The 15,484-nt window shown below is 52.4% G+C and overlaps 1 protein-coding gene across 1 annotated transcript; it reads right to left on the minus strand.

Annotated features, from left to right (window-relative positions):
- Positions 1 to 501: 501 nt before the first annotated feature.
- Positions 502 to 14,782, minus strand: LOC120678081. The gene is made up of 4 exons (XM_039959239.1): positions 14,533 to 14,782; positions 1,406 to 2,322; positions 886 to 1,313; positions 502 to 682 (listed from the first exon to the last, which is right to left on the minus strand). Exons 1-4 carry the CDS (start codon positions 14,780 to 14,782, stop codon positions 502 to 504), a joined length of 1,776 nt encoding a protein of 591 aa, XP_039815173.1.
- Between the last annotated feature and the right edge of the window lie 702 nt (positions 14,783 to 15,484).

Consider the following 15,484-nt stretch of genomic DNA (forward strand, 5'->3'; position numbering starts at 1 on the left):
ACATCATGGTGTTGTAGCAGTAGGCCCCGATGGGGCTAATGAAGGACGTCTTCTCTTAATCCGACTCCTTGAGGGCTATCTGGTGGTACCCTGAGTAACAGTCAAGAAAAGAAAGAAGAACGCACCTGGCCGTTGAGTGGACAACCTGGTCGATGCGTGGTAGAGGAAAGGGGTCCTTAGGGCAGTGTTTGTTGAGGTCGGTATAGTCAACGCACATTCTCCATTCACCATTTTTTTCTTTTTTACATGGACTGGGTTTGCCAGCCAATCTGGGTGTGCGACTTCTCTGATGAAACCAACGGCTAGGAGCCGGGTTACTTCTACCCTAATAGCCTCCTTTCGATCCTGCGCGAAGCGGCGGAGCCGTTGCTTGACGGGCTTCGCCTTCTTGTCCAGATCTAAGGAGTGCTCAACCTCCTCCCTTGGGACTCCAGGCATGTCAAATGGCTTCCATGCAAAGCTGTCCCAATTCTCCTGGAGGAAGGAGGTGAGTGCGCCTTCCTACGCCGAGTTGAGGCTGGCCCCAATCACGGCGGTATTGTGCGGTTCGTCGTCCCGGAGGACGATGGTCTTGGTGGCCACGGCTGGTGTGAGCTGCGACTCGCAAGTCGACTCCTTGGCGGGAATGTGCTGCTGGTCCGCCGGGAGGTTCTTTGCTGCCTGGGCAACAAGAACCGAGTTGCTGGATCATTCCAGGGTGTCGGAGAGTTTGATGTTCTTGGCCTCACACGCGTAGGAGGTCTGCAGATCTCCGTAGACCGAGAGGACCCCGTTTGGAGCTGGCATCTTCAGGAGGTTGGGGATTGCCATGAACTTGGTGAGGGAGGGTCTTCCCAGGTGGTGTGGTAGGAGGTCTCGAACTCGGCGACCTCGAAGTTGACTTACTAGGTGCGGTAGTTGTCGCGGGTGCCGAAGGTGACCGGCAGGGTGGCCCGGCCGACCGAAGTCGACCCGGCTCTGGGGATGATGCCGTAGAAGGCCTGGTCGGATGGGACCAGGGATGCCATGTCGTAGCCCAAGCTCTGCAATGTGCTAGCGAAGATGATGTCGAGGGTACTGCCGCCGTCGACGAGTACTTTGGCCAGGCGGACCTGGCTCACCACCGGGCTGACCACAAGGGGGTAGGCACCTGGCCTGGGCAGGTGGACCCAGTGGTCGCGGCGGTCGAAGGTGATCGGCGTCTCCGACCACCAGAGGGGTTCAACCGGGTGTTTGAACACCAGGTTGACTTCACGATCATCGAGCTTGACCATGCGCCGGCATGATGGCTTGCTGGGACCGCCGTATATGAAGTTGACAGCCCTGTCTTCTTCCTGGAAGTTCCCTGGGGAATCTTCCCTCTGGTCATCGTCGTCTCACTTGGGCGAGTTGCGCCTCCGTGGGCGTGCCCGGGTGGTTCTGGAACCTCCCGGCCTGTCGCGGTCTTCGTGGCGGGGTTTCTTGGGGTCGTCGTCCCTGATGACGCCGTTGGAGACTGCTCGACACTCCCGGGCGGTGTGGTTTGCATCCTTGTGCCATGGACACTTCCATCCAGGAGCCGATCCAGGTTCGCTTGGTTGAGGATGGAACGGAACTGGGATCTTTCGGCGACAGCGACGGTGTTCTCGGGGCCACGCTTGCCATCCCGGTTCTTGGATGACTCATCGCGGTCGTGCTTCTTCTCGTGACGAGGGGGGCGGTCATCGCGGCAGCATTCTGTATGGTTGTCCTGCTGAGGGGGACGCTCGGAGTAGTCATTCTTGTACCGGCGGTGGGCCCGCTCGGCTTCTTCCATGTCGGCGTGCTTGTTGACGACCGTCATCATGTCGCCCACGGTCTTGGGGTAGGTCTCAAACATCTTCCTCCACAGTTCGATGTTGTGGAGGCCTTCGTTGAAGTAGTGGATGACGTCCCTATCTTCAGCTTCTGTGATGGTATTACGGTTAGCAAAATACCTCATGATGTAGTCGCGAAGGGACTCGTCTGGCTGTTGCACGACACTGGCCAGATCCCATCTAGTTTTGGGACCCGGGCAGGATGCCTGGTAGTACTGAACGAAGGCATTGCAGAGATACTGCCAGATGTTGATGGAGCGGGCGGGGAGCGCTTCAAGCCAGTTGAGAGCTTGGGGACCCGTCATGACCGGGAAGATGGCAGACATGATGTTGTTGTCGCCGCGTGCAGCTCGGACGGCGATGGAGTAGGTGCACAGCCACGTCTTGGGGTCCGACTCACCGTCGTACTTCTCGATCCCGGTAGACTTGAAGGTGGCGGGCCACTGGACGGCTCGAAGCTGACTGGAAAAGGCGGAGAAGCCGTCGTGGTTGTTACCGGGGTCATTGTCTGTAACACCCGGTTTATAAAAGAACATAAACCGAGCAATCATATACGTGCCAGGATCAAGTCACACGTATATACAACAGAATGAACAGTATATCATAGCACATATCACGTAAAAAGACATAATAAAGCGAATACGAATGTTATTTATTATAATAATGACAAAATGTCTGATACAGCGGAAGCGAAGTACAAAAATACGAATAAAGCTCTCCGAAGCTGAAGCAGGGCGCCACAGGGACGTCGACTGGGAGACGAAGCACCTAGAAGTCCTCGTAGTCCTGGTAGCGCTGGACGAACTCCCTCGCGTCGGCAGGAACTGAGCAGCAGTAGCGTAGCCAAGAGGAAAAAGTAGAGAAGAGGCAAGAGTGAGTACACAACTTGTACTCAACAAGTATAACACAAACTGTGAAGCTCTAGGCTGGCTGACTCAACTGCATTAGCTTTTAAGTGTTGGCAAAATTTTATTAAAGCTATTTACTACGAGTTGATGAATTACCATTGACCCAGTTACATAATAATTAATCAGAATTAATTATACTACTACTGAGAACCATACCAATAACCAAGCCACCAAGGTAAACCCCGAGAAGCACCTCCCTCGTCGGAAGGAGATAACTTCACTAATCAAAAGGAGGATCTGGGCCGCTCATAACCGTGAGCACGGCTAGTATACCAGTTTTACACTCTGCAGAGGTTGCACATCTTTACCCACAAGTCGTGAGCTACGCCAGTTGTTCATCACACTTCCTTAGGTGAGATGGCCAGCGACTCACTACGAGGCCTTTAAAAAGAATCTCGTTGGTAAGGCGTAACCGCGAGAGTTAGGTCGGCGACGATGGGGCCCACCTCCGGGGGTACAAGCACAGGAGCGCAATCCAAGCACAGACCAAGCCGGAGGAGCAGGGACCATTGAAGCTTACTACTCTTGCCCCGCAGGTAAGTTACTCCAAACCAAAAAGATCTAATTATTACGCCAAGTCTATCCCATTCTAGCCTTGTGGTAGCGCTGTTGTCCCAGGTTGTCGCTCTATGAACCGGTCCTTATGGAGAGTGGCCAACCAGGCAGTAAGCACCGTGCTGGCCCCCTAAACCATGTTTCTAAAAAAACATCTTTTAACAAGAAGTGAGCCACTCAAGCCACACAGAGTGCCACTCTCAGGATTAAGTTCAAGTAAAAACATTAATCAAATTAATTAAAAAGGACCAGAGTGTGTTATAGCGCAGCAACCTAGCACAACTAACCAAAATGCAACCCAAAGGTATATATAAAGGATATAAACTGGCTAGGAAATCCTTAAAGGCATACAGTATTAAAATGCAGTATGAAATTGTAATTAAAGTGATAGGTTGTTCATGTTATACTTGCCTTCCTCGTACTGCTCCTGCTGCTGCTCAAAATGCTCGGAAGACGGCTGCTCCGGGTACTGGTACTGGGGCTCCTCAGATGGATCAACGTCTACTCACGAACACATGGCCAAAACAAAGCACAAAATAAGCATACAAACAAACATTAACAAAAACTAAGAAACAGTACATCATTACAATAAAACAGCAAGAAAAACTAAGTCTAAACTGTTCTACTCGTTACAACGATTCCGTGGATATAAAGAACGCTAAAATCGGAGCTAAAACGCGTAAACTAGGCCGAAAACAAGTTCTAGGGGCTCATTTGTAAGAAAACTGGAGTTTCAGGGGCTTTTCTATTAAAACCGAGGGCCTAAACATAAATACTGAAAAGATCCAGGGGCTAACACGCAAAAAGACTAAGTCTGGACGGCGGGTTCAAATTCTAGGAAGCTCAGGGGCGTTCTTGCAAAGTTTTGGGCCTATCTGCGATTATTTTTCAAAATAGGTGGACTGCGGGTTGATTTCTAACAAAAGGAGGGGCTCTTTAGAAAGATTGTCAGCCGAAACGGTATCTTTGATTCAGGCCCGCTGGATCGCGATCTGACGGCTCAGATCCGATCGATGGGGGTTCTAATCTCCTGCGTTCATTTTAGATCTGACGGCCTAGGGCCATCGGGCGTGGGGGTGGCGGCGCTGACCGCCGGAGACCAAGCTCCGCGGCGGCGCTGCGCGGGAGCTCGCCGGACCTGGCCAAACGTGGCCGTCCGGGGGTCAAATCGACCCGTTTTTGGGTCTGCGACGATCTACGAGGCACGCGTGGTCCACCTGTATCTAAGTCGAGGGTTGACGGGGCTCGGAGCGGCGATTCCAACCGCGGCGGCGGATCCGTGCGGCTACACTCGCCGGCGTGCGGCGTTCTAACTGCGGGAGCGGCTACCGGCTCCGAGAACTTGCCCAAAAGGAAGAGGGTCACGAGAGGTATCTTACCACGGCTAGAATTGGCCGGTGATGCCGCGCAGAGAGGCCACCGGTGAGGTCGTGCGACGCCGAGGCGGAGGCAAATCGCGGAGGCGACGGAGAAGGACACCTCGGGGCTTCTGGACCCGATGGTCGGACGCAGCGACCTCGGGCGGTGCTGGAGGACTGGGCAGCGCGGCCGGAGTGACACGGGCGGTGGGGAATTGAGGCGGCGGAGCACCTCTGCTCGTCGGGGCGATGGCGGAGCAAGATGTGGCGCGGTGGCCAGGGTTTCGGGGTGGCGGCGGGGTGGATGGGGAGTGCGGAGCCCAGGGAGGTGCGGGGCGAGTTAAGAAGGCGGCGGGGGTCGAACTTGGGCAAGCGTGCCGAGCGCGGAGGTCACGGCCGAGAATCCCGGCCGGAGTTGCGTGGCGCAGCGGGGAAGGCGGAACTGACGAGCGGGGCCGCGCTGTCAGACACAGAACGGGGCAACAGGCGCGAGCGAACGCAGGCGAGAGCGGGCAGAGCGCGCGTGCGGTTGGAGTGCCTGTCGGGCGGGCCCGTCTTGTCAGCGTCGCGGAAGAAAGAAGCGCGTGACGCGGGGCAGGCCGGGAAGCGGGCTGACCGGGGAAATTGGGCCGCGCAGGCGGGGGGGGGAAAGGCAGGCCTGCGGCGTGGGCCGAGTGTGTTTGGAGGACGCGGGCCCGAGCGGGGAAGAGGCTGGATCGGCCCGAGGGGGAAACAAACGGGGCCTGGGTTTGCTTTGGGCCGGGATCTGGGATCTGGGTTGCTATGGGTTTGGGTTTTGGGTTTTGTTTTTCCTATTCTACTCCTTTCTAAATCTAATTCAAACAAAGTTTGAATTCAAATTTGAATTTGAATTCAAACCACACTCAAATAAAATTATGCACCAGCATGAATGCAACCAAAAATTTAAACCTAGGATAAATTTTAATTAATTAAGGAACAAAAATTAGATTAAATGCCAACTAAACACAATAAACCTTAGAAAATTTGAATAAAGCCATTTAAATTTATTGATAAATACTGAAATTTAAATTAGGGTGTTACAGACCCTACCCCCTTAAAGAAATCTCGTCCCCGAGATTTAGCTGGGCTGGTTAGCAAAGAGATCTGGATATGTCTTCTTCAATTCATCTTCTCGATCCCATGTAGCCTCAGCTTCACTGTGATGACTCCACTGAACTCTGCACATCTTGATGCGCTTGTTCCGAGTAACCCTCTCTGATGTCTCCAGAATCTTCACCGGATGCTCGGTATAAGTCAGATCCTCCTGGACATCGACTCCATCCAGGGGTGCCTGCTCCTCGGGTACTCGCAGACACCTCTTCAGCTGAGATATATGGAAAACATCATGAACTCCTGAGAGGCTGAGAGGTAACTCCAGGCGATAAGCAACTTCGCCTTTCCGCTCTAGCACCTTGAATGGCCCCACATAACGAGGTGCTAACTTCCCTTTGACATTAAATCTGCGGATTCCTCTCATCGGAGACACCTTCAGATACACATAATCACCGACACTGAAAGTCAGGTCTCTCCGTTTGCCATTAGCATAGCTCTTCTGCCTGCTCTGTGCAATCCTCAGATTTTCTCGCACAGCCTGAACCATCTGCTCTGCATCATCTATGATCTCAGGACCAAAGAGCTGCTTCTCACCAATCTGATCCCAATAGAGAGGAGTCCTGCACTTTCTGCCATACAATGCCTCGAAGGGTGACTTCTTCAGACTGGCCTGATAGCTGTTGTTATATGAGAACTCAGCAAATGACAGGCACTTATCCCAACTAGTACCATACTGAATAGCACAAGCTCTCAACATATCCTCCAACACTTGGTTGGTTCTCTCTATCTGCCCATCTGTCTGAGGGTGATAAGCCGTACTGAAACACAGCTTCGTATCCAACGAATCGTGGAGCTGCTCCCAGAAACGAGAAGTGAACTGGGACCCTCTGTCAGATATAATCTTCTTGGGCACACCATGCAAGTAGACAATCCGAGAGATGTACAACTCCGCAAGTCTGGCACCGGAGTAAGTAGTGTTCACTGGAATGAAGTGAGCAACTTTCGTCAGTCGATCCACTACTACCCAAATGGAGTTGTACCCTTTCTGAGTACGAGGCAATCCAACAATGAAGTCCATAGTGATCTCCTCCCATTTCCACTCTGGAATCTTCAGCGGCTGTAACAGACCTGCTGGCCTCTGGTGCTCAGCCTTGACACGCTGACAGGTGTCACAAATAGCCACGTACTCTGCCACTGAACGCTTCATCCCATACCACCAGAAACGTTCCTTCAGATCATAATACATCTTCGTGCTGCCCGGATGAATAGAGTAAGCTGTATCATGGGCCTCACTCAGAATCAACTTCCGAAGATCCTTCACATCTGGCACACAGATCCGGTTCTTGTACCACAAGGTACCCTGATCATCCTCTCTAAAATGAGGAGCATTGCCCTTCTTGAGCAACTCACGGATCTCCTGCAGCTTCTCATCATCTTTCTGATGTTGCCTGATCTCTGACTCTAGAGTCGGCACTGCCTCAAATGCTGCACTGGAGGTATGATGCAAGAAACTCAGACTCAACTGCTCGAACTCCTCGCATAACTCTGGAGGCATCTGGAAAGCAACGGCCATGTTGACATAACTTCTTCTGCTCAGAGCATCTGCTACAACATTGGCCTTGCCCGGATGATAGTGAATCTCCAGATCATAGTCCTTGACCAACTCTAGCCATCTTCTCTGCCGCATGTTCAGCTCATTCTGCGTGAAAATGTACTTGAGGCTCTTGTGATCAGTGTAGATATCACACCGCTGCCCATACAAGTAATGCCTCCAAATCTTCAGAGCATGCACAACTGCGGCTAACTCAAGATCATGAGTAGGATAATTCAGCTCATGCCGACGTAACTACCGTGAAGCATAAGCTATCACTCTGCCCTCCTGCATCAGAACACACCCAAGACCATCCTTCGAAGCATCACAATATACCGTGAACCTCTTCGTCTGGTCTGGCAGAGTCAGGACTGGCGCCGTAGTCAACCTCTTCTTCAGCTCATCAAAGGCCATCTGACGCTCATCAGTCCATACAAAAGCCACATTCTTCTCTAGCAAAGAAGTCAAAGGCTTCGCGATCTTGGAGAAATTCTCAATGAACCTCCGATAATATCCTGCTAAGCCCAAGAAAGACCTGACTTCCTTCACTGTCTGCGGTGTCTCCCACTCAAGCACATCCTTCACCTTGCTCGGATCAACAGCAATGCCTCCCTGAGAGATAACATGACCGAGGAATGGAACCTCGTCAATCCAGAACTCGCACTTGCTGAACTTGGCATACAACTGATGCTCTCTCAATCTCTGCAATACGAGTCTCAAATGCTCCTCATGCTCTTCTTCTGTCTTGGAGAAGATCAGAATATCATCAATGAAAATCACCACAAAGACATCCAGATAATCCATGAAGACCATGTTCATCAGATGCATGAAGTAAGCCGGGGCATTAGTCAAGCCGAAGGACATGACTGTATACTCATATAGCCCGTACTTGCAGGTGAATGCCGTCTTCGGAATATCCCCAGGACGGATCCTCAGCTGAAAATAACCCGAACGAAGATCAATCTTCGAGAATATACGAGCACCTCGAAGCAGATCAAAGAGATCCTCAATACGGAGCAGTGGATGCTTGTTCTTGATAGTGACTGCATTCAGCTCCCGATAATCGACACACATCCTCTTCGAGCCATCCTTCTTATCTACCAGCAACAACGGAAAAGCCCAAGGAGAGAAGCTGCGACGGATATAGCCCTTGGCTAGCAACTCATCAATAGTCTTCTTAACTTCTTCATGCTCTATAGGTGCCATACGGTAGGGCCGCTTTGCAATAGGAGCTGTGCCAGGCAAGAGATCAATACAAAACTCAATGGCGCGTTCAGACGGCATACCTGGCAAATCATCCGGAAAGACATCCGGGAATTCAGACACCACGCGAATACCGTCCGTGGGTCTAGCCTCCATCTGATGAAGAAATCCCGAAGGCTCTACTGCACTGATAACAACCTCTTGGCCACTGGAAGCTGATAACAAGACTGTCCTCTGAGCACAATCTATCCGAACTCCCCATTTGGCCAGAGTCTCCATTCCCAGAATGACATCAATGCCCTTGGTGTCTAGCACCATCAGATCAGTACAGAACTCTACTCCCCTCAAAGAAACACTGACTCTCGGGCAGTAAGTGTGAGACCTCAACTGTCCTCCCGGTGAAGATACTAACAGGCACCTCTTTAATGTGCTAGTATGAATACCATGATGCTCGACAAAAGACTGAGTAATGAAGGAATGCGTAGCACCAGTATCAAAAAGCACTGTAGCTGGATATGAATTAACCATGAACGTACCAATAACCACGTTGGGAGCCTCGGCCGCTGACTCGGCCGTCACGTGGTTCACCCTGCCCTGTGCTGGCGCCCTGGGCTGAGCTGGGCGTCCCTGCTGTCCCGCCTGCGCCTTCCGGGGGCAAGCGTTGGCGTAGTGTCCCGGCTGGCCGCAGTGAAAGCAGGTGCGAGGAGGTCCCTGAGCCTGCTGTCCGGTAGGAGCTGCCGGACGTGGAGCCTGCGGTGCCGGTGGAGCCGGTGGAGCGCGAGCCGGAGGTGCCGGTAACCTCGGGCCCTGACCTGCCTGCTGCTGTCGAGGCGGGTACTGCTGCGGTGGCCTCTGCTGGTACTGCTGAGGAGGCCGGTACTGCTGCTGGTACTGCTGGGGCTGCTGGAGTCGAGGGCGAGTGTTGCTGCCGGAAGCAACGGGGACAACCTTCCTCTTCTTGTCCTCCATCTCCAGGTGCTTACGCTCAGTGTTGAGCGCACTGTCAACCAGATGGTTGAAATCGTCGAAGCGGAGGTTGAGCAGCGCGTACTGGAGGTAGTCCTCAAGACCCTCCATGAAGTGCTCCTGCTTCTTGCGGTCATCCGCAACCTCGGCAGGGGCGTAGCGTGCCAGCTGAAGAAAGCGATCACGATACTCCGTGACCGACATAGTCCCCTGAATTCACAAAGACAGATAGATATCGGAAGATTAACTCAAGATTCATAAGGATAGAACAAGGGGTATTAGCTCAAAAGAAAACGCTGAATGATTATACTTAAGATTACCTGCTTCAGTGCAAGGAACTCCTTCTGTTTCGTCTTCATAACGCCCGCGGGGACGTTGTGGCTACGGAAACGCTCCCTGAACTGGAGCCAGGTGAGAGCCTCGCGGTCGTGAACTGGGTGGGACTCCCACCAGTCCAAAGCTGCCCCTCGCAGCTGTCCTGCTGCGTACAAGACGCGCTCACGGTCATCGCACTGGGCGATGTCCAGCTGACGCTCCACTGCACGGAGCCAGTCGTCAGCCTGAAGAGGGTCGGACGTGTGAGAGAACGTCGGCGGGTGACCCCTCAGGAACTCAGCACGCCTGTCGCGAGGCTGCGGCGGTGGAGGAGGCGGAGGCTGAGTGTGAGCGTGCTGAAGAGCCTGAACGGTGTTGTTCAGGGTAGCCATCATCTGCATCTGGAGCTGGAAGTACTGCTCCGGAGTCAAGGGCGGAGGCATCGGGATCCCGGTACCCTGATTGTTCTGACCCTGCTGCTGGCCAGAACCGGAACCGGTGCTCCTGGTGTTCACCATCTGATTTGAACAAAAGATTCCACGAGTAAGGATATTGTAGGAATAAATTCAGATGGATATGATAACTCTTTGCGGAAAAAGACTCAGCCATGATAAAGTAGTCAGGATAGAGTTGACTGTTTTACCCCCCAACGATCTAACTCATTTTATTAATTAGTTAACTTTAACATCAGAGTGATTTTCTTTAAACAAATTTAAGCTACTAAGCTATGCAATCATTCCAAAAATCCAAATCAAGCACGTAGCATAATAACAAGCAGACAATTTTCACGACTTAGCCGAGTTTAACAAAAGACTCGACTAACACAACGCGTCGCAGAACATGCTATCGTATTATTATAAAAAGGTCACCTAGCTATGCTCATGGTGGTCAGATGACTGGTTCAGGCCAAAATCCACGAAACTATTCTTCAGAGAGAGAAATCAAGGCAAGAAGGGTAAAAAGTCAAAGAAGTCAAGGGGTATAATAGTAAAATAGTTTCAGCAGACAAGGATTGGTGAGGAGAAGTCCTAAAACTCGACCAGTTCTATCTAGGCTTCGTCCTACAGTCGATACGGCTCTGATACCACTCTGTAACACCCGGTTTATAAAAGAACATAAACCGAGCAATCATATACGTGCCAGGATCAAGTCACACGTATATACAACAGAATGAACAGTATATCATAGCACATATCACGTAAAAAGACATAATAAAGCGAATACGAATGTTATTTATTATAATAATGACAAAATGTCTGATACAGCGGAAGCGAAGTACAAAAATACGAATAAAGCTCTCCGAAGCTGAAGCAGGGCGCCACAGGGACGTCGACTGGGAGACGAAGCACCTAGAAGTCCTCGTAGTCCTGGTAGCGCTGGACGAACTCCCTCGCGTCGGCAGGAACTGAGCAGCAGTAGCGTAGCCAAGAGGAAAAAGTAGAGAAGAGGCAAGAGTGAGTACACAACTTGTACTCAACAAGTATAACACAAACTGTGAAGCTCTAGGCTGGCTGACTCAACTGCATTAGCTTTTAAGTGTTGGCAAAATTTTATTAAAGCTATTTACTACGAGTTGATGAATTACCATTGACCCAGTTACATAATAATTAATCAGAATTAATTATACTACTACTGAGAACCATACCAATAACCAAGCCACCAAGGTAAACCCCGAGAAGCACCTCCCTCGTCGGAAGGAGATAACTTCACTAATCAAAAGGAGGATCTGGGCCGCTCATAACCGTGAGCACGGCTAGTATACCAGTTTTACACTCTGCAGAGGTTGCACATCTTTACCCACAAGTCGTGAGCTACGCCAGTTGTTCATCACACTTCCTTAGGTGAGATGGCCAGCGACTCACTACGAGGCCTTTAAAAAGAATCTCGTTGGTAAGGCGTAACCGCGAGAGTTAGGTCGGCGACGATGGGGCCCACCTCCGGGGGTACAAGCACAGGAGCGCAATCCAAGCACAGACCAAGCCGGAGGAGCAGGGACCATTGAAGCTTACTACTCTTGCCCCGCAGGTAAGTTACTCCAAACCAAAAAGATCTAATTATTACGCCAAGTCTATCCCATTCTAGCCTTGTGGTAGCGCTGTTGTCCCAGGTTGTCGCTCTATGAACCGGTCCTTATGGAGAGTGGCCAACCAGGCAGTAAGCACCGTGCTGGCCCCCTAAACCATGTTTCTAAAAAAACATCTTTTAACAAGAAGTGAGCCACTCAAGCCACACAGAGTGCCACTCTCAGGATTAAGTTCAAGTAAAAACATTAATCAAATTAATTAAAAAGGACCAGAGTGTGTTATAGCGCAGCAACCTAGCACAACTAACCAAAATGCAACCCAAAGGTATATATAAAGGATATAAACTGGCTAGGAAATCCTTAAAGGCATACAGTATTAAAATGCAGTATGAAATTGTAATTAAAGTGATAGGTTGTTCATGTTATACTTGCCTTCCTCGTACTGCTCCTGCTGCTGCTCAAAATGCTCGGAAGACGGCTGCTCCGGGTACTGGTACTGGGGCTCCTCAGATGGATCAACGTCTACTCACGAACACATGGCCAAAACAAAGCACAAAATAAGCATACAAACAAACATTAACAAAAACTAAGAAACAGTACATCATTACAATAAAACAGCAAGAAAAACTAAGTCTAAACTGTTCTACTCGTTACAACGATTCCGTGGATATAAAGAACGTTAAAATCGGAGCTAAAACGCGTAAACTAGGCCGAAAACAAGTTCTAGGGGCTCATTTGTAAGAAAACTGGAGTTTCAGGGGCTTTTCTATTAAAACCGAGGGCCTAAACATAAATACTGAAAAGATCCAGGGGCTAACACGCAAAAAGACTAAGTCTGGACGGCGGGTTCAAATTCTAGGAAGCTCAGGGGCGTTCTTGCAAAGTTTTGGGCCTATCTGCGATTATTTTTCAAAATAGGTGGACTGCGGGTTGATTTCTAACAAAAGGAGGGGCTCTTTAGAAACATTGTCAGCCGAAACGGTATCTTTGATTCAGGCCCGCTGGATCGCGATCTGACGGCTCAGATCCGATCGATGGGGGTTCTAATCTCCTGCGTTCATTTTAGATCTGACGGCCTAGGGCCATCGGGCGTGGGGGTGGCGGCGCTGACCGCCGGAGACCAAGCTCCGCGGCGGCGCTGCGCGGGAGCTCGCCGGACCTGGCCAAACGTGGCCGTCCGGGGGTCAAATCGACCCGTTTTTGGGTCTGCGAAGATCTACGAGGCACGCGTGGTCCACCTGTATCTAAGTCGAGGGTTGACGGGGCTCGGAGCGGCGATTCCAACCGCGGCGGCGGATCCGTGCGGCTACACTCGCCGGCGTGCGGCGTTCTAACTGCGGGAGCGGCTACCGGCTCCGAGAACTTGCCCAAAAGGAAGAGGGTCACGAGAGGTATCTTACCATGGCTAGAATTGGCCGGTGATGCCGCGCAGAGAGGCCACCGGTGAGGTCGTGCGACGCCGAGGCGGAGGCAAATCGCGGAGGCGACGGAGAAGGACACCTCGGGGCTTCTGGACCCGATGGTCGGACGCAGCGACCTCGGGCGGTGCTGGAGGACTGGGCAGCGCGGCCGGAGTGACACGGGCGGTGGGGAATTGAGGCGGCGGAGCACCTCTGCTCGTCGGGGCGATGGCGGAGCAAGATGTGGCGCGGTGGCCAGGGTTTCGGGGTGGCGGCGGGGTGGATGGGGAGTGCGGAGCCCAGGGAGGTGCGGGGCGAGTTAAGAAGGCGGCGGGGGTCGAACTTGGGCAAGCGTGCCGAGCGCGGAGGTCACGGCCGAGAATCCCGGCCGGAGTTGCGTGGCGCAGCGGGGAAGGCGGAACTGACGAGCGGGGCCGCGCTGTCAGACACAGAACGGGGCAACAGGCGCGAGCGAACGCAGGCGAGAGCGGGCAGAGCGCGCGTGCGGTTGGAGTGCCTGTCGGGCGGGCCCGTCTTGTCAGCGTCGCGGAAGAAAGAAGCGCGTGACGCGGGGCAGGCCGGGAAGCGGGCTGACCGGGGAAATTGGGCCGCGCAGGCGGGGGGGAAAGGCAGGCCTGCGGCGTGGGCCGAGTGTGTGTGGAGGACGCGGGCCCGAGCGGGGAAGAGGCTGGATCGGCCCGAGGGGGAAACAAACGGGGCCTGGGTTTGCTTTGGGCCGGGATTTGGGATCTGGGTTGCTATGGGTTTGGGTTTTGGGTTTTGTTTTTCCTATTCTACTCCTTTCTAAATCTAATTCAAACAAAGTTTGAATTCAAATTTGAATTTGAATTCAAACCACACTCAAATAAAATTATGCACCAGCATGAATGCAACCAAAAATTTAAACCTAGGATAAATTTTAATTAATTAAGGAACAAAAATTAGATTAAATGCCAACTAAACACAATAAACCTTAGAAAATTTGAATAAAGCCATTTAAATTTATTGATAAATACTGAAATTTAAATTAGGGTGTTACATTGTCGTGGCGGAGTCGTTGTGGGCGTCTGCCACCCCGGCGGCCGCGGGTCTGGTAGTCGGCGTCAGAATCACTGTGTTCCTCATCGTACTGGTGCCATTGCTCGCGCTCGGCAACGTCGCGTTGGTGATGACGGTTGTTGATACGCTGAAGCAGGTCTTGCTGGTTGAGTTGGAGGCGAAGGTCGCCCTGGTTGACCTCTCCGTCGTCGCCGTGGGGTCGTGTGGAGTGGTGACTCAACTGGGTGCGGTAGGCCGAGTTGTCCTCGCGCAGCTGCTGGGCTTGCGTGGCGGCCACGTGCAGGCGAGCATGAGCCTTGACGATCTCGGTGTCTCCTGAAGACCCTCGAGCACCTGGAACACTGCGGCGAGGTTGGCCGACGGGGTAGCAAAGATGTCTTGGCCATTGCAGTTGAGGACGAGGTCGGTGTCGAGGTTGTGGGGACGGATCGATGAGCGCCGATTCCTGGGGTTGCGGCGTTTGGCATTCTCCAGGTTGCGGTTGGCCCGACCAATGGCCTCATCATTACGCCTCATGTCAGCGCGGACCTTGTTGTGGTGGAGTCATTGGGCCTTCTCCTCGTCGGTCTCGTTTTCACGAGTGTCGGAGTCATCAGAGACGATGAAGATGCGGTGATGTTCTGTCGCCGACGAGTGGTTGGGCGGGAGGGTGTACGAGGCGTGTTGGAAGCCAAGTTCCTCTCCCGAAGTTGGGTCAGATCGGATCTGACCGAGGGTTGCCGGGTCGGGTAGTTGCACTCGGATCTGATCCGAATACGTTACAGTGGTGTTGCGGAGTCCGAAGGGGTTCCGATCCGGGTCGTTGCAGTGTCGGAGAGCATCCTCGCCGAGCTTGATGCACTCGGAGATGGATCTGCTGACTCGATCTATCTGAGAGATGAGATCGTCAGCGAGCGCAGGAGGACGACGGGTCATCCTGGGGGGAAAGTCGTCACAGAGGTGTGACAGATCTCGGAGTGGCCAGATCGGATCTGGCCCTGGTAGAAGCACTACCGAGATCACGGAGAACACGGTCAGGGTCGTCTTGGTGGTGAAGTGCGAGTTCGCCGAGTCGAATGCACTCGGTGATGGATCTACTAATGCGATCTATTTGGAAGATCAGATCGTCAGTAGACTCATCAGGGCGACAGGTCACCCTGGTTGGCATGGTCGCCACGTCAGAGTTCTCAGATTCGGGAATCCGAGAGGTGGCAGGTGATTGGGGAGTTAGATTGGATC

The sequence above is a fragment of the Panicum virgatum genome, chromosome 6N, assembly GCF_016808335.1.
Source record: "Panicum virgatum strain AP13 chromosome 6N, P.virgatum_v5, whole genome shotgun sequence".
In the NCBI taxonomy this organism is placed as follows: Eukaryota; Viridiplantae; Streptophyta; class Magnoliopsida; order Poales; family Poaceae; genus Panicum; species Panicum virgatum.